General features: G+C 45.3%; 1 protein-coding gene across 1 annotated transcript; it reads left to right on the top strand.

The window, feature by feature from the left end:
* Positions 1-14,972: 14,972 nt before the first annotated feature.
* LOC120645660 (uncharacterized protein At1g05835-like) lies at positions 14,973-15,413 on the top strand. Its single transcript, XM_039922427.1, has one exon. The coding sequence runs from the start codon at positions 14,973-14,975 to the stop codon at positions 15,411-15,413; it is 441 nt and encodes a 146-aa protein (XP_039778361.1).
* Positions 15,414-18,296: the final 2,883 nt, after the last annotated feature.

Here is an 18,296-nt window from a genome sequence, read left to right as displayed (position 1 = left end):
GAGGGGAGGGGCGGCAGCTACAAATGATTTTTTGCCGGTGAGGCAGCACGTGTAGGTCGGCGGTGTGGCAGCACATTGTCACAGAACAGTCCAAATAATACCGATCAAGTGCGCTAAACAACCATTAAACTTACTCCTCCGATACTGCACTTTACCAGTATTCTCAGACTGCCTGCTTTAACCAGGATCGATTGCACAGGAACTCTCGCCAAAAGACGAGCACAGGTGATTACAAGCAACAAAAGTTTTCAAACTTAACTTACAACCAGAGTTAAATAAAAGTCTCCAAATTAAATTACAATAAAGTTTTACAAGCCAGAGTTACATTTCGAATACAGAGTTCAAACGCAGCGGAAAAAATACAAACAGTTTGAAACAAACTTCAAAATACCGTACGATAGATAACGTCGATGGCAAAAGACGAGCTTCACATCTTGCCCACTGATGTGAGGCTCACCTGCCTTCACTTCACGGAGAAGACGGAACCCACTCGACCGTCCAACCTGGAGGAAGAGGCTGACCACTCCAGGACGCATTGATTTCCTCGAAGTCTTCCGGAATACAACCTGCTCGGAAGGGTTACAACCAAACCCTGAGTATTCTAATACTCAGCAAGGCTTACCCGTCTATGGGTATACTTAGCCCATTACCTAGACATGCACAGCTCTTTGGCTCTGGGTTATTTTGCTGAAAAGCTACTAAAATTGGATCCTTACTTTCAATATTTTAGCTCCAATTGTGTTGATAGCTAGAAACTAGGGTTACCTAATTCTTTAGAGCACACATGGTTAATCATATTATTTTTTCAAGAATATCAACAAAAGTCCAACTTTTCTTTTTTCTGTCCTTTCAATCCTTACTACGATGCGACGCATTGACCAAGGCTCTCATATCCGCGAGTCACGGCGAATCGATCCGATTTAACCTTGCAAGGTGGACCTAACTCACACGACACATGCAAGCCCAGTCGGGCCATGTGCGTCAACTGTTTCCACATTACCACGGCATCTGAACTACGCCTGCTAAAACCCAGGTGATGGGCCCCTCGCAGTGAACTCCCGGAGAACCCGGAGGCGGCATCCTATCCAACACCCGCCAACTCCCACGCCCAGCGTAGCATGACGGAATTCAAATCACCGCTGTAAGGTGGTACACAACTCACCGGTTTTGACTACCTCCTACTTCCGGTATGTGGTTAGTACTGTTCAATCCTCAGTCAAAGGGCCAACAACGGAACGGTCCTCAATCGACACAGGCGGAGACTCAACTTTCTTTATGCAAATATCATGTCCAACTTTCCCTCCGCCCGGTCTCCAATTTCCTTCTCATTGCCTTATTTTTGACAACACTGCCTGAAGTAACAACCCTATATCTCGCAGGTGACAGGAAATCACCCGTCTTCTACCGAGTTTACTTAAGCATAGCAGTGCTAGCGACACCTACTCTAGTAAGGACACTGGGTAATCAAGATTATGCATCTATGGTTCCAATCAATTCCTTGAACGTAAATGCACAATACTTTAATTTAACATGGAGTAATTAAAATAAGGGATATGCTTCGGGGCTTGCCTTGCAGGTCAGCGGGGTTAGTGGCTTCTTCGGGAGCGTGCTTGACTGCGTCCTCTTGCTGTTCTCCCGCTTGCGGCTCCTGGACCGGCTCAGCAACCAGCTCGTAAACCGCTTCGTTCGTGACGTCTACACGTATGAAAAGATGCTATGCAGGAGTTACAACGGTGCAAGGTACTCAGGAGGCAATGCAATACGAGTAAAAGAAGATATGACTGGCAATCCTTTAACGAACAATCATGAAGAACTAGCGATAAAGGGAACGACTTGGTGTTGCTTGGCAGGTTTAATTTCCGACTGAGCTTAGCCTGAAGTGTTTCCTTTCAACAACACTACTTAAACTTGCATTAAGAAGGCTAGGTGCACCACAAACAAAGAGAAGCATTAAGGCATTGCTTAGCCATGGTGAAAATAAAGAAAGACTAAAGCTAGGAACTAGCTAAACACAAAGACTTAACAAACCGCAACGATAGTATCACAACTTTTCTATCATGAAACACTACTGATAAGGAGTGCATAAATAAATTACCAACATTTATTGACATATAACAGTATTTACTTTAACTCTAGAAAAGGAAATTAAACAACAATAGATCCACAAAGATACACATAGGCCCTGCACCTGGAAATTTTTCAGTAGACTACACATACAAAGAATAATCTACTGAATAAATTTCAGAATTTTTAGAGCAACGGAACAACCAGTATTAAATAAACTAGATTAAATACAACCCGAATTTTAGCGGGGGCAAAAGTGACATTTCCCATGCACAAGTATTTTTCTTTTGAAGATCTCGATTTTAGAAACCTAACAAAATTTGTTTTGCATTTTTCTGATTTTTCTATGATTTTTAATTGAATTTAGAAATTCACAGCAACAATTTAAAACAAAACTAGATATTGCAGATGGGTCCTTGGAACTTTTGCAATCAAGCAATCGGGTCCCTGGCCGGCCAAAACAGAGGAGGCGGCGCTGGGAGGGCGGCGCCGGCCAGTTCCGGCGACGGCGGCGGTCGCCGCCGACGAGGGGGAAGGAGGGGAATAGCTCGGGGAGATCGAGAGCAACGTTGTGGTGGGTCGAATCGGCTTGGGGACGGCCGGACGCGGCTTGCCCGCGGCGAGCAGGGGCGGGCGGCGGCGGTTTACGCTGGCGGCGGTGCTCCGGTGAGCCGGGGAGGGGGCGGCCAGGCTTGTGAGCTTCACTGAGGGGTGGAGAAGGTGGCCAGGTGGTTGGCGCGGTCAAGGGAGAGGCGGAGCAGGGAGTTCGACGCAGAGGCGGCCATGGCGGCGGCGGTGGCCATGGTGTGTGGCGGCGGTGCAGTGGTTCCGGTCAGCACAAGCCAAGTGGCGGCGCTCCCGCCGGCGGCAGCCGGCCAGCGGCGCGGCGAGGCAAGCCGCGGCCAGGACGGCTTGCAGAGCCGCGGCGCACGGGGGAGGGGCGGGGGGGGGGGCGCTGCAGCGTGCGCAGGGCGGGGGCGCGGCGGCGCCGGCCGTTCCGGGGCGGGTGCAGAGCGGCGGAGGAGGGTGGCGCGGACGCGAAGGGTGCCTGGGCGGGCGGGGCGCGGTAGCCGCTGGCGGGGCGCGCGCAGAGCGGCACGCGGCGTGCGCGCAGTGGCGGTGGCGCAGCCACGGCGGCGCGGCGGCGCTGCGGCGACGGTAGCCGCGGATTCGCATGGGCAAAGGGTCGGGGAGGGTGATTAGGGCACGGCCGAGCTTACCGTGGCTCGATTTGAGCGGAGGACGGCCGGAAGTGGGAGCTCGGCGTAGAGGGGCGGAGCTCGACGGCGACGACGATGATGGCAGCGGTTCTGGACGCCAATTTGGCCGAGGCGCGGCTTGAACGACCACGGAATGGAGCGGAGGAGGCGGAGGAGGTCCAGGGCGAGGCGGAGCGGCTCTGGCCATGTGGAATCGCAGCAGGCGGCGAGGGCAGGCCGGCACAGCGAGCAGCGGCGCACTGCACGACTCGGCTCAGCTCGTCGCGAGCTCGGAGAAGGAGGGGAGCGACTGGAATTAGCTACGGACGTCGAGGAGAGTGGCGAAGCTTCGAGGTGCGACGCTCGCCGCGATGGCCGACGCGTGGCCACGGAAGTCGAGAAGCGGCGACGGCTTCGGCGGCGTGTCGAGCAGCGAACAGAGGAGGAGATGGAGCAAGGGCATTTTCGTAATTAAAACGTAGTTTCAAAATTCCAGTTTATAACTCAATTTTTCTCCCTATTTTTGGCTTCGAATGAAAAACTGTTGAATACGAAAGTTGTTCAAAATTTTGAGATCTTCAACTTTTGTTTCAGGCACTTTTTCATTTGAACAAAGGTTTGAAAGATAAAATTTCAAAACTGAGGTGCATTGAAAAAGTCCTATTCAAAGCAAAAATTAAAGATTTTCTTTAAATTTCGTGCTAAAACTTGAATTTTGGCCAAAATGAAAGTTGCAGAGGAAGAACAGTTCTACAACATTGATGTTGGGCAAAAGTTGATTTAGAGCTCGGATTAGGGAGAAAAAAACAAGATCGAACGTAGCTCAGTCGAAAGTTACTATGCGAATTCGATTAGCACTAAAGATGATTAGCCTCGATTAGTGATTAAGCACAATGTTAGCGTCAAAATTAACACCGAGGGTGTTACAGCCTTCCCCCTTAAAGGTATCTCGTCCCGAGATTCACACGCGTAAGTGACCGATAAGGAGGGAAGATGTTCGTTAACCCAGAATATTAGCACTATCCAAAAATTACCTTCCCAACTGACTTACCTTCGGAAACTTTCTTAGGGGTAGCGCATTCAGCGTGAACCACCCCTTCTCGATGGTACCACGTGCTGGACTTGTTTCTATCGCATTGCTTATTTGACCTCTGACTTTGTGTAGGTGGTTCGTACTGTGCAGCTAACATCCGAAGTAGATGGCTTGAGTCGCCTCCCGACATACGAACATCGGATAGTATCCTTGCCCAGTTCAGATTATTAGAGGTGTTAACCGAATTCGGTGGATCTTTCCAAGTGGATGAACGACAGTCCCGAATAAAATGGCCGTATTCGCCACACTTGAAACAAGGTTGACATGCGGTGCAACGACATTTCTTCTTTGACCTCATTGATCTCCGAACAGGTGAACGAGTTCTCGCTCTTATAGCTGGGTCGACATCAGTAGTACTCCTAACTTGCCTTCTACCACGTGGAGAGAATTCTGTGCATGTAATTTCCCATCCACTCAAGTCTATGCTACCTGCGCCGAGCTTGGGAGTCCAACAATCTACCTGGTGATCTTTAAGTCCCATCGGAACTCGCGATGGTGGCATTAAGGAGTCCGAATAAACATTCTGCATCTTTTCTTGCTTCCAATTTATTTCCGGTCTGGGGTTAGTATATTCTTCAAGTACTTCGCTGTGCTCACTTTTCTTTTCTTTGGAGCTGCTTCGTAGACAAGGGCGGTCGTACATCTTGCAATAGTGGCAAGGCTCAATTTTCCTCATTGGTGCTTCAATTATCACGACGTCGGAGGGTAGAAGGTTGATGTGCCCCTGACCAGGGTCCTTCCTACTACTTCCCGCTGCAAACTCCATTATTCACCTAAGAAACAGAATAAAGTGGAGACATCTTTAGCAGTAGGACAACTTCTATTTCAGGAGGACCCACACAAACCTCATACACATAAATAGCTATACACAGCACAGCATACACGAGTCTCTAGCCCAAATTAAGCAAGGTGGTTTAGGGAACTCAAGGTTACACATGCAGTCCAAAATAAGAATTCCTACTAAGGTGCAAGGAACTTCCTCTTTGCATGCAGTTAGGGACGCCTCCTGGTGACGATGATTGCTTTTAAGTGAACACCCGACTCCATTCTTACACCGCTCCCATCTAGAACGGTTGGTGCAGTCCCGTAAAGCTTTTCAATCCAGCAGGGAAAAGGTTAACAAAACACGGTATGACGATAAGACGAAGTGATCATATTCTCACTGGGCTGAGATCACAACGAGAGGAAAAAAGATATCGGTGAGACTCATCACGAAGCTTACGGACGTCAAGCGAGGATAACACAAAAGAATGGTTTAGGAGGAGATTTTGGAACCTCCTTGCTCAGGATTTTATTATCTGACTGAGTTGCAGGATGCTAGCTGTAAAATATTTTATTTATGCCAAACATTCAAGGGATACTGACAAAAAAATTCCAACTCAGTGTGCAGATGCTTGATAACCAAGATAATGATGCACACTTGGGATGGGTGATTGCAATGTCGGTGCAATAAAAAGATGGATGAAATGGTGCATATGACACGATGCAATTGCCATAATGCTGGCTCAATGATGCATACTCCATGCTGCAAGGATGACAATGCTCTCGATGTATGCATGTATGAGATGCATAAGCATGATGTGCACATGCATGAGTTGATGGTGCATATGGTCCGTACCCCGTAACCGTTCTCTCGTGACTAACACCCTTGTTAGCTCTACCCTCGAGGAAGGATCAACAGATAGGACACTAGTAGGTTGCATAAAGGGAATCGCAGTGAGTTACATCACACATACCCTAGACACCAGCGCGCTCCTAGTGGTTTCAATCATGTGGCTGTAGTGCACATGAGCCCAAGGTTCCGTCGCGGCATCAGGGTTATGCAACTAAACACCACCACAAGAAACAAGAGTAGCAACCCAACAGGCCAGAAAAGTCAAGATAGGTTAGAGGGAATCCAAGACAACCCACGATGTTACACTCGAACGCATTCCCGTTAGTCGACTATGAATTCTCGACGATGATGCAACACCATGCACTGACCAATGACGTGATGCATGATCGTTGCAATGACTATACTCAAAAAGTTATTTGTCATGAACTTTTTTTTAATTATCCAAACTACTGAGCAAGAATGGAATGTACAAAGTTCCGGTGTTAGAATCAAAAGCCAACAACATAGATTACAAAATCAATGATAGGTCGATCATTGATCGATGGATTGAAGGACTTTGTTGGCAAACTCAAGGCTTGCCACAAAAAGTAACAGTGGCTTGTTGGAATTGGTCCAAAACATGAATCAAGAGGTTGACTGAATGACAAGCTAAGATCTACTGGAAAGGTTCTCACATGATCCAAAGCCGCTGAGAAAGATCTTCTCAACCAGGTCAGACTAGCAGATTGTATAGGTGTCACTACTAACAACACGAAATCTAGGTGAACCTTAAGGTAAAAGCATCACATTTAGCAAACGATGCGACAAGCATGACAATCAATCAAACTCAAGATTAAGCCAAGATGCAGCATGTTCTATCGTTTCTCACTCAAACAAGTACCAAATATGGTATACGAAGACGACTAGTGGCACAATTACGTACTCTCCCTATATATACTAGTCGTTCCTACGATCAAAGATTCATAACATGCTTACGAGTTAGTGTTCCTGCAAACAAACCAAAAACAAGAGATAGATATAAATATCCATTTCTGGACCCTTCGTGCCAGCACACACGAACGGCCCCCATGTGTCCTACGCCACACGGGTACGCATATGCAGTGTTCCCACATATTCACCCATACATTACCGTCCACTATAGAGACGGCACCCAAACGTTCGACGCTGAATGGGCAGCGCTGCAATATGTCATAACGACGTATTCACTTCTCCGTACACTCGCCTTACGGGACATCCAAGGGTAGACGTGTCCCAAGGTCACGGTCATGGCCAACCCGCATGACAGGTTTTACATCTCGTCAACATTGCCTTACGAAATGACCGTGATCACAATCAACACGGTATGAAATCCGCACTCCATATCAGGCGGCAGATAGCGACAGGCTCGTTTGAATTGAGCCTTATCACCTCCTCGTATGCTCATCATACGGGACCCGCGCACGTATGAAACACGTGGGCTATTCTAAGGACTATCAGAATACTCACCTTGCTTACCTCAGCGTAGGTGCGTCGTTACAGAAATAGCAATTGTGCACAAAATTAAGGTTTAACGAGAAGTAAATGCTGGAAGTGCTGGAATGAATAGATACTTAGATGCCACCTAACTTGTAACACATAATTAGGGCAAAACGAACTATCTATCCTATTCCTTAGCGCATCTAGCGTCAACTTTTTGAAAAACCCAAAAATTTTGCAGTTAAGCACTCAAGTAATCACCCCCCAGTACAATTAGCTCTGATACCAGCTGTCACAGAACAGTCCAAATAATACCGATCAAGTGCGCTAAACAACCATTAACTACTCCTACTCTCCTTCACGATACTGCACTTTACCAGTATTCTCAGACTGCCTGCTTAACCAGGATCGATTGCACAGGAACTCTCGCCAAAAGACGAGCACAGGTGATTACAAGCAACAAAAGTTTTCAAACTTAACTTACAAACCAGAGTTAAATAAAAGTCTCCAAATTAAATTACAATAAAGTTTACAAGCCAGAGTTACATTTCGAATACAGAGTTCAAACGCAAAGCGGAAAAAAATACAAACAGTTTGAAACAAACTTCAAAATAAACCGTACGATAGATAACGTCGATGGCAAAAGACGAGCTTCACATCTTGCCCACTGATGTGAGGCTCACCTGCCTTCACTTCACGGAGAAGACGGAACCCACTCGACCGTCCAACCTAGAGGAAGAGGCTGACCACTCCAGGACGCATTTGATTCCCTCGAAGTCTTCCGGAATACAACCTGCTCGGAAGGGTTACAACCAAACCCTGAGTAGTCTAATACTCCAGCAAGGCTTACCCGTCTATGGGTATACTTAGCCCATTACTTAGACATGCACAGCTCTTTGGCTCTGGGTTATTTTGCTGAAAAGCTACTAAAACTGGATCCTTACTTTCAATATTTTAGCTCCAATTGTGTTGATAGCTAGAACTAGGTTACCTAATTCTTTAGAGACACCATGGTTAATCATATTATCTTTTCAAGAATATCAACAAAAAGTCCAACTTTTCTTTTTCTGTCCTTTCAATCCTTACTACGATGCGACGCATTGACCAAGGCTCTCATATCCGCGAGTCACGGCAAATCGATCCGATTTAACCTTGCAAGGTGGACCTAACTCACACGACACATGCAAGCCCAGTCGGGCCATGTGCGTCAACTGTTTCCACATTACCATGGCATCTGAACTACCGCCTGCTAAAACCCAGGTGATGGGCCCCTCGCAGTGAACTCCCGGAGAACCCGGAGGCGGCATCCTATCCAACACCCGCCAACTCCATGCCCAGCGTAGCATGACGGAATTCAAATCACCCGCTGTAAGGTGGTACACAGCTCACCGGTTTCGACTACATCCTACTTCCGGTATGTGGTTAGTACTATTCAATCCTCAGTCAAAGGGCCAACAACGGAACGGTCCTCAATCGACACAGGCGGAGACTCAACTTTCTTTATGCAAATATCGTGTCCAACTTTCCCTCCGCCCGGTCTCCAATTTCCTTCTCATTGCCTTATTTTTGACAACACTGCCTGAAGTAACAACCCTATATCTCACAGGTGACAGGAAATCACCCGTCTTCTCTACCGAGTTTACTTAAGCATAGCAGTGCTAGCGACACCTACTCTAGTAAGGACACTGGGTAATCAAGATTATGCATCTATGGTTCCAATCAATTCCTTGAACGTAAATGCATAATACTTTAATTTAACATGGAGTAATTAAATAAGGGATATGCTCCGGGGCTTGCCTTGCAGGTCAGCGGGGTTAGTGGCTTCTTCGGGAGCGTGCTTGACTGCGTCCTCTTGCTGTTCTCCCGCTTGCGGCTCCTGGACCGGCTCAGCAACCAGCTCGTAAACCGCTTTGTCGTGACGTCTACACGTATGAAAAGATGCTATGCAGGAGTTACAACGGTGCAAGGTACTCAGGAGGCAATGCAATACGAGTAAAAGAAGATATGACTGGCAATCCTTTAACGAACAATTCATGAAGAACTAGCGATAAAGGGAACGACTTGGTGTTGCTTGGCAGGTTTAATTTCCGACTGAGCTTAGCCTGAAGTGTTTCCTTTCAACAACACTACTTAAACTTGCATTAAGAAGGCTAGGTGCACCACAAACAAAGAGAAGCATTAAGGCATTGCTTAGCCATGGTGAAAATAAAGAAAGACTAAAGCTAGGAACTAGCTAAACACAAAGACTTAACAAACCGCAACGATCTAGTATCACAACTTTTCTATCATGAAACACTACTGATAAGGAGTGCATAAATAAATTACCAACATTTATTGACATATAACAGTATTTACTTTAACTCTAGAAAAGGAAATTAAACAACAATAGATCCACAAGATACACATAGGCCCTGCACCTAGAAATTTTTCAGTGGACTACACATACAAAGAATAATCTACTGAATAAATTTCATAATTTTTAGAGCAACGGAACAACCGGTATTAAATAAACTAGATTAAACACAACCCGAATTTTAGCGAGGGCAAAAGTGACATTTCTCACGCACAAGTATTTTTCTTTTGAAGATCTCGATTTTAGAAACCTAACAAAATTTGGTTTGCATTTTTCTGATTTTTCAATGATTTTTAATTGAATTTAGAAGTTCACAGCAACAATTTATAACAAAACTAGATATTGCAGATGGGTCCCTGGAACTTTTGCAATCAAGCAATCGGGTCCCTGACCGGCCAAAACAGAGGAGGCGGCGCTGGGAGGGTGGCGCCGGCCAGTTCCGGCGACGGCGGTCGCCACCGACGAGGGGGAAGGAGGGGAATAGCTCGGGGAGATCGAGAGCAACGTTGTGGTGGAACGAATCGGCTTGGGGACGGCCGGACGCGGCTTGCCCGCGGCGAGCAGGGAGGGCGGGCGGCGTTGGTTTACGCTGGCGGCAGGCGCTCCGGGTGAGCCGGGGGAGGGGGCCGGCCAGGCTGTTGAGCTTCACTGAGGGGTGGAGAAGGTGGCCAGGTGGTTGGCGCGGTCAAGGGGAGCGGCGGAGCACGGGAGTCGACGCGGAGGCGGGGAGCGAGGCATGTCGTCGACGGTGGCATGTGGTGGTGGCGGCGGCGCAGTGGGTTCCCGGCCAGCACAAGCCAAAGTGGCGGCGCTCCCCCCGGCGTGCAGCCGGCCAGCGTCGCGGCGAGGCAAGCCGCGGCCAGGACGGCTTGCAGAGCCGCGGCGCACGAGGGACGGCCAGGGGCGCGGGCGGGGCGGCGCTGCAGCGATGCGCAGGGGCGGGGTGAGCCGCTGCGGCGCACGTCCGTTCCCTCCGGCTGGCGCGGCGCAGAGCGGGCGAGGAGGGTGGCAGGCGGACCGACCAGGGTGCCCGGCTGGCTGCGGGTGCGCGCGGTAGCCACTGGCGGGGCGGCGCGCAGAGCGGCCCGCTGCATGCGCGCCGGTGGCAGCGCGCAAGCCACGGCGGCGCGGCGGCGCTGCGGCGACGGTAGCCGCGGATTCGCGTGGGCAAAGGGTCGGGGAGGGTGATTAGGGCGCGGCCGAGCTTACCGTGGCTCGATTTGAGCGGAGGACGGCCGGAAGTGGGAGCTCGGCGTAGAGGAGCGGAGCTCGACGGCGACGACGATGATGGCAGCGGTTCTGGACGCCAATTTGGCCGAGGGGCGGCTTGAACGGCCACGGAATGGAGCGGAGGAGGCGGAGGAGGTCCAGGGCGAGGCGGAGCGGCTCTGGCCGTGTGGAATCGCAGCAGGCGGCGAGGGCAGGCCGGCACAGCGAGCAGCGGCGCACTGCACGACTCGGCTCAGCTCGTCGCGAGCTCGGAGAAGGAGGGGGAGCGACTGGAATTAGCTACGGACGTCGAGGAGAGTGGCGAAGCTTCGAGGCGCGACGCTCGCCGCGATGGCCGACGCGTGGCCACGGACGTCGAGAAGCAGCGACGGCTTCGGCGGCGTGTCGAGCAGCGAACAGAGGAGGAGATGGAGCAAGGGCATTTTCGTAATTAAAACAAAGTTTCAAAATTCCAGTTTATAACTCAATTTTTCTCCCTATTTTTGGCTTCGAATAAAAAACTGTTGAATACGAAAGTTGTTCAAAATTTTGAGATCTTCAACTTTTGTTTCAGGCACTTTTTCATTTGAACAAAGGTTTGAAAGATAAATTTTCAAAACTGAGGTGCATTTGAAAAAGTCCTATTCAAAGCAAAAATTAAAGATTTCTTTAAATTTCGTGCAAAAACTTGAATTTTGGCCAAAATGAAAGTTGCAGAGGAAGAACAGTTCTACAACATTGATGTTGGGCAAAAGTTGATTTAGAGCTCGGATTAGGGAGAAAAAAACAAGATCGAACGTAGCTCAGTCGAAAGTTACTATGCGAATTCGATTAGCGCTAAAGATGATTAGCCTCGATTAGTGATTAAGCACAATGTTAGCGTCAAAATTAACACCGAGGTGTTACATCTATTATAGTATCTTGAAGTAAATATCATTGATTCCAACATTGACTTGTTTGTTCATTTTCTAGACTAATTTGTTCGCTTTTGTGGACTAATTGATTCAGTGATTTCGACTTATTGTCGCAATATTCATAGATCAAATGTTCGCGATGTTCAACATTTTGTTCGTTGTACATTATTATTTGCGCAATATGTTTAAGTTTTAATCAAAAAAATAATTATTTATTCATGTTGTTAAATTTTTTATTACTAGGATCCAAAATAATTATTTTGTACTAAAAATTAGTTTTAAAAATATCATGTAAATAGAGGAAGTGTAGTCTTATTTCGAAGCTCTTGTCATAAGAAAGATAATGGTGCAATCCAAACTTATTTGGATTCTCGGTTTAATAGTTATAGTTTTTTAGTTTTAGATTTGGATGCATGTGGATGATGTCATGGTTACTTTCCTCTAAGCGCCCATTATTATATAGCTTTGGATTATGTGAAATTAAGATGCAAGCAGTCTTTTCTTTCCAAAAACCTCTATTGCTTTGGTGTTTGCTTAAGTAGAGTCCGTAATTATTACTGTATGAAAGTAATTGTCCGTCAATTTTTGCACTTCTCCGGATGGTGGCATGTCGACTTGACGCAAGTGAAATCAATTTTCTACGCATCCAACCAGTTCCGAGACAAGCAAGACAATATAGAAGAAAACGGGCCACCATGGAGGCCTGTTGGGCTTCTCCAGGCTCCTCCAAATGGGCTACATTTAGTTGTACGGTAATTTAGTGATCCAGGGCTCAATTTAGAGAAGACCCGACTCCTCCAAATGGGCTAAATGTCTTACGGTCCACAGTGCCCTCCTGCACAGTCGACGAGGGGTCTTCAAAGACAGGAGTACGAATGCATTTCTTTTAGAAGGAAATGCAAATTATTTTTACAAACCACATTATAATCCTCTACGGAACTTGTAATAAAATCTGGAAAACTGTGTGTGACTGATTTTTAGATAGGCTATATAGTCCTAATGTGCAAATGGGCGATTAAAAAAATGGTGCACGTTAATTTTCTCTATCTGGAACCGAATTCAGTGCTCCATATTCAAAATGTGGAAACGATTATGAATTTTTTTCACACCGAATTCCTTCCCAGCGGAAGCTCCGGCAACACGGCGTCCAGCTGCAGCGGCAGTTGCTCTGTGTCCGCCTTAATAGAATCTGTATATTAAGCTTTGTAATAGTCGTATTGTTTTTCTCTTAATGAAATACGTGCTCAGACACGTTCGCGAAAAAAACAGTGCATATGGTTTTTTTATCAACAGTGTGCTACGGGTTAGTGGGGCATATGGGCGGCCCGCATATATGGTGACGGTGCGCAACAACATGTGCACTGACGATGGTCCGGTCTGACATGGAGCTGGCGGAGGCGGAGGCGGAGGCACGCGGCGAAGGGAGAGGCCGCGGCGGCGGCACGTGACGCAGGGGAGCATGGAGGAGGAGGCGGCGTAGGGGAGCTGGGGTGGAGGCGGCGGTGGCGGCGCACGGCGGCGGTTGGCCGGAGGAGGAAGATGAGGTAGCGGAGGGGTGGCTGGAAGAGACGAGATGGTGGTAGAGCTAAAAATCTGATGGCTATTAGGTGTTGTAAGAATCTCAAACAGTAGAAGGTGGGTAGAAAAAAAAACTTATGAAAGATGTATAGGATTTCTGAAAAAGTTCCCCTATGGTGGTAATTAAACAGGGGAATCTTTTTGCTAAATAAGAAACCTATGTCACTATAATTTTTGAAAAAGTCTAAATTACTCCCCTAAACTATAGCGAAAGGTTGAATAACCACTTAAACTATCATTTGGTTTATTTTACCTCCCAAACTATACCCTTTTATTCAAATTACCTCATCATACAATTTGTATTTTTCATTTCCCAATGCATAGGTGAAGTTTTAAGTTAAAATTTTACAAGATGATAGTACAGATCATAATATATGTTAGAAACATACATCATCATTTTTTATTATTATTATGATAGGTTATGATATCAAATGAAAAAATAATCATTAATGTTCAAAAATATATGAAATATAATGATAAAAAATTTAATAAATTTTTAATATGCATTGTGATGAACTAATATCCTGAAAAATTTGAAATTAAAATTCAGCTTGTCTATGAAGAAATAAAAAAGACAAATTATATTATCAGGTAAAATGAACTAAATTGCATAGTTTAGGAGTAAATTGAACCAATTTATAGTTTCGGAAATTATTTAGACTTTCACTAGACTTGAAGAGGTAAATTGAACTTTTTCTGTGCATTGCTACATTGCTATAGACAAAATTGGTATAAATATCGGATACATATAGTTACTCGTGTGTTAATTTGTAGGGACTACGTGATTGAGTCGTGGATGAAAGGCTGGTCCGACTTGCATACGGGATGTAATAACACAAGATAGATCAAACCAAAATTTTGGTTAGAAACTTTACTTGTTTTAGAAATATGTTATATAGGTTATAGATAGATATAGATATTAGATATAGATATATATTAGATAAAGAGATTGCTCTATATTCAAATATGGAAACGGCTAATCACATAATATGTGGCTCACATCAATATTGAACTTTTTCTACGTGTTATTACGGACAAAGTTTGTATAAGTATCGGATACATATAGTTATTTGTGCTTTAATTTGTTGGGATTATGTGATTGAGTGGTGGATGGAAGGCTGGTCCGGCTCGCATACGGGATGGATTAGGGTCCACCTGTCAATAACACAAGATAGACCAAGCCAAAAATTTTGGTAAGAAACTTTACTTATTTTAGAAATAGGTTATAGGTTATAGATAGATATAGATATTAGAGATAGATAGATATTAGATATAGATAAAGAGATTGCTCTATATTCAAATATGGAAACGGCTAATCACATAATATATGGCGCACATCAATATTCGCTTCGTTTGGCATTCAAATTTGGAAACCGATTATTAACTTTTGGAGCACATCAAAATCCAAATTTACTACCCCATTTACTCGCGTGCACATTACATTAGCCTATAAATTTCCCCCAAAGAGCGCAAAGCACAACAGCACAAAGAGATGGGTGTTACGGATCGACTCCAGACTCGCAAAGGCAAACAGATGCTGGGCGCGACGCCGGCGGCGGCGATCCTCGTGGCCTGCATGCTGCTCTGCACGGCGAGCAGCAGCTCCGGCGCCGCCGCCGGCGGCTGCCCGCCGTCGAGCATCGTGGTGACGCAGTCCGGCACGGGGGAGTGGGCGCACGGGCAGCCGGTGTACGCGGTGGCGGTGCGCAACACGTGCGGCTGCGCCCAGTCCGACGTGAAGGTGGACTGCGCCGGGTTCGACACCACCCTGGCCATCGACCCCGCGAAGCTCGAGGTCCCGCCGGCCGGCGGCGGCGGGCTGTGCCTCGTCAACGGCGGCGCTCCCGTGACGCCGGGGCGGGACGTGACGTTCAGCTACGCCTGGAGCAAGCAGTTCGGCTTCCGGCCGGTCTCATCGACGGTGGCGTGCTAGCTACATATATAGGGGATCGGATCAACCATTCAACCGGGAATGGTTTTGCCTAAGAAATTGATATGGCCGCATTTTAAAATCTCATTTGTCCCCAAGAAATCGAGCCTTGATTATGCATGATCCACTTGAGCTGCTTTGATTTTCTATTGCATTGTCGCCGACCCAAACTGGCGGATCTCCGTTCGTTCAAAAAAAAAAAAAGGTGGATCTCCTGTATATTGTTTAGTTTAGAGCTTGGCAATAATCTAGCTACCTAGTATCTTTTAGTCCCGATTTCTATTTGAACTGCACAACTGATCTCCTCTTCTACACCTTCCAGACCAAGTCCACAATCCCCTTAGGCTGGTCGGCAATCGCCCGAGTGAACTTTTGTTTGGAAAAAAAGAGCACCAGTTACAACTTTTTTCAGGCAAGCACGGCCCAAAAGTAGTAAGCACTTTTTTGGGGGCCAGGCTTGAAATAATGCCAGCTGATTTTAGGTCTAAAATTCGTGCCGAGTTAGGCTATACTTCAGTCGGTTTTGGACCGACCCAATCACCCGAACCATTTTAGACCTCTGGTCTCCTCTAGTGAAGCTCGGTCCAACAGCAGGTGCGGGCTGGCCCTAGAATGTTTAGGTCTTGCCAAATAGGAGTGGATTCAGCCTGGAGTTCTCTATCGGAATTGATATCCATTTCCCATTTGGCTTACATATTTTTTATTGTTGGAGATTCGTATAAAAAATCACAACCTTTGGATCCATCCTAAAGCTTAGCTTCATTTCTCCCCAACCTTCTCTCTCCCCGCCACCACCGCCGCCCGCCCGCGCCATCCCCGCGCTCTGCGCCGGCGCCGCCCCGCCCCTTGTCTAGTTGGATGTGAAGGTGTGGCTTTTTCTTAAGGCAACATTTTCAACCCGACACAAAAAATGTGTTGGGTATGGGCTGAACTTTTTGACCCTAAATTCAACCTAATCCGATTCGATCCGAATTTTATACACAAAAAATTGGGTTTGAGCCAACCTGACTTTGACCTCGGGCTCTGGTCAAAAAATGGAACCTGATTGCCGAGTTGGGCCGGGCATGGGCTGAAGAAGTACTAGAATTTTTTACCCTATCCGATCTGATAAATGATCAGTCTATTCCAACCTAATAGGTCCATTTAGATCAAGTACCTCTTCCGGCCTAATAGGTTCATTTAGTTGAACTAGTGCAGGTGCAACCCTGGGAAGACTATACATCGCTAGGCTATAAATGTGGTATGTGTCGGCTGAAGGAGTGATTGGGCCGCTTTTATTCCTATTTGCCCCGATAGCGTGAGAACTGCAGCTTGTGTCAGTGTACGAGCAGAGCGGTTATCATGCAGGCAAGGCAGCTAGCATTGAGAGTTGTGCATGTATAGGGTGCTGTTTGATTATAGAGATTTTTTAAAGTCTCTGTCACATCAAAAGAAATTTTATTATTTTAGAATATTAAATAAAATTTGTTTATAAATTTTTTTGATAGCTGAGTGCTAATTCGCGAGACGAATCTAATGAGCATAATTAATCCATAATTTGCTACAATGATGCTACAGTAATCATTCGCTAATTATAGATTAATATATCTTATTAGATTCGTCTCGCAGTTTAGCCCTAGAGCTCTGCAGTTAGTTCTTTAATTAACTTTTATTTAATACTTCTAAATATTAAGATTCTTTTTGATGTAACATTGACGAAAGTTTAGCCCCGAAACCAAACAACCCCTAGATATGATGGGGACAGAGGAGTTTACGTGAATTACGATGTTTTATTTTCTCCCTTTTGTCCCTTCCTTTTTCTTGATGGAGTAAGCATGTTGGTCATTTTTTTTCATCTTTTATGTTTCTTTCTACTTTTCATTTCTTCTTCCTATTTATATCCTTTTAGTTTTTCTTTTTTCTCTCTTTTTCAATCCTTTGTACATTTATTTCCTTCACTCTTTAATTTCTCTTTCTTTATTTGTGTTTTATGTTTTATTTTTCTTTTCTACTTATTTTCTTCTTATTTATTTATCTTGTTTTCTTCTTCTCTTTCCTTCCATATTTATTTTTTTTCTTTTTTCTAATCCTTCATAATTATTTGTTTGTTTATTGTCTCTTTTTTCCTGAACTCTTACGTACATAATCTTTATCTAGATTTATATCTTATCTTTTCTTATTTATATTAAAATATTTATTTAATATATAATTGAATATTAAGAAACTGCTATGATAGTATAAACTATTTGTTTACATTCAAAGTGAGTCATGCTTAATGTACATACGCAAATTTATTTATATTGTAGGCCCATAAATTGGTGTGTATATCCCTTTATAGACAACTTATTTGCTTTATAGACAATTTTTTTTGCCACATGTATATATCCCTTTAAGAATATTTTTTTTTGCTATTTAGATGCATTGGTTCTTTATGTAAACTTATTTATCTCTACTTAAATAATTGCATCATATAATTCTAAAATATTTTTCATTTTATAGATAAATTGTTCAGTGATGTTAACTTATTTGTTTGTGATATCCATTTACTATTATTTATCTTATACAATCAAATGTTCGCATTGTATATTACTATTCGTGCGTCATGTTTAATATTTTTGTTCCTACAAAATAATTATTTGTTCCTATTGTTAAAAAAATTTCTTGATGGATGAATTAATTATTTAGTACTAATTTTTTTAGAAAAATATTGTACAAATATAGGCGAGAGTTGTCTTGTTTTGAAGCTCTTGTCATTATAAATATATTGGTGCAATCCAAATTTAGTCCGATTGAAGCCACCAGTATGGCGAGCCATGGCGGCCTCCATACCTAGCTGGCGACGAACCCTTCTCCCCCGTGCCGGCGGCTAGAGTAGGTGCGCCATGCGCCATGGAGTCATGGAGGCAC

Source organism: Panicum virgatum, chromosome 8K, assembly GCF_016808335.1.
Source record: "Panicum virgatum strain AP13 chromosome 8K, P.virgatum_v5, whole genome shotgun sequence".
Classification (NCBI taxonomy): Eukaryota; Viridiplantae; Streptophyta; class Magnoliopsida; order Poales; family Poaceae; genus Panicum; species Panicum virgatum.
The sequence above is the reverse complement of the archived record's forward strand: the minus strand, read 5'-3'. Positions and strand labels throughout refer to the sequence as shown.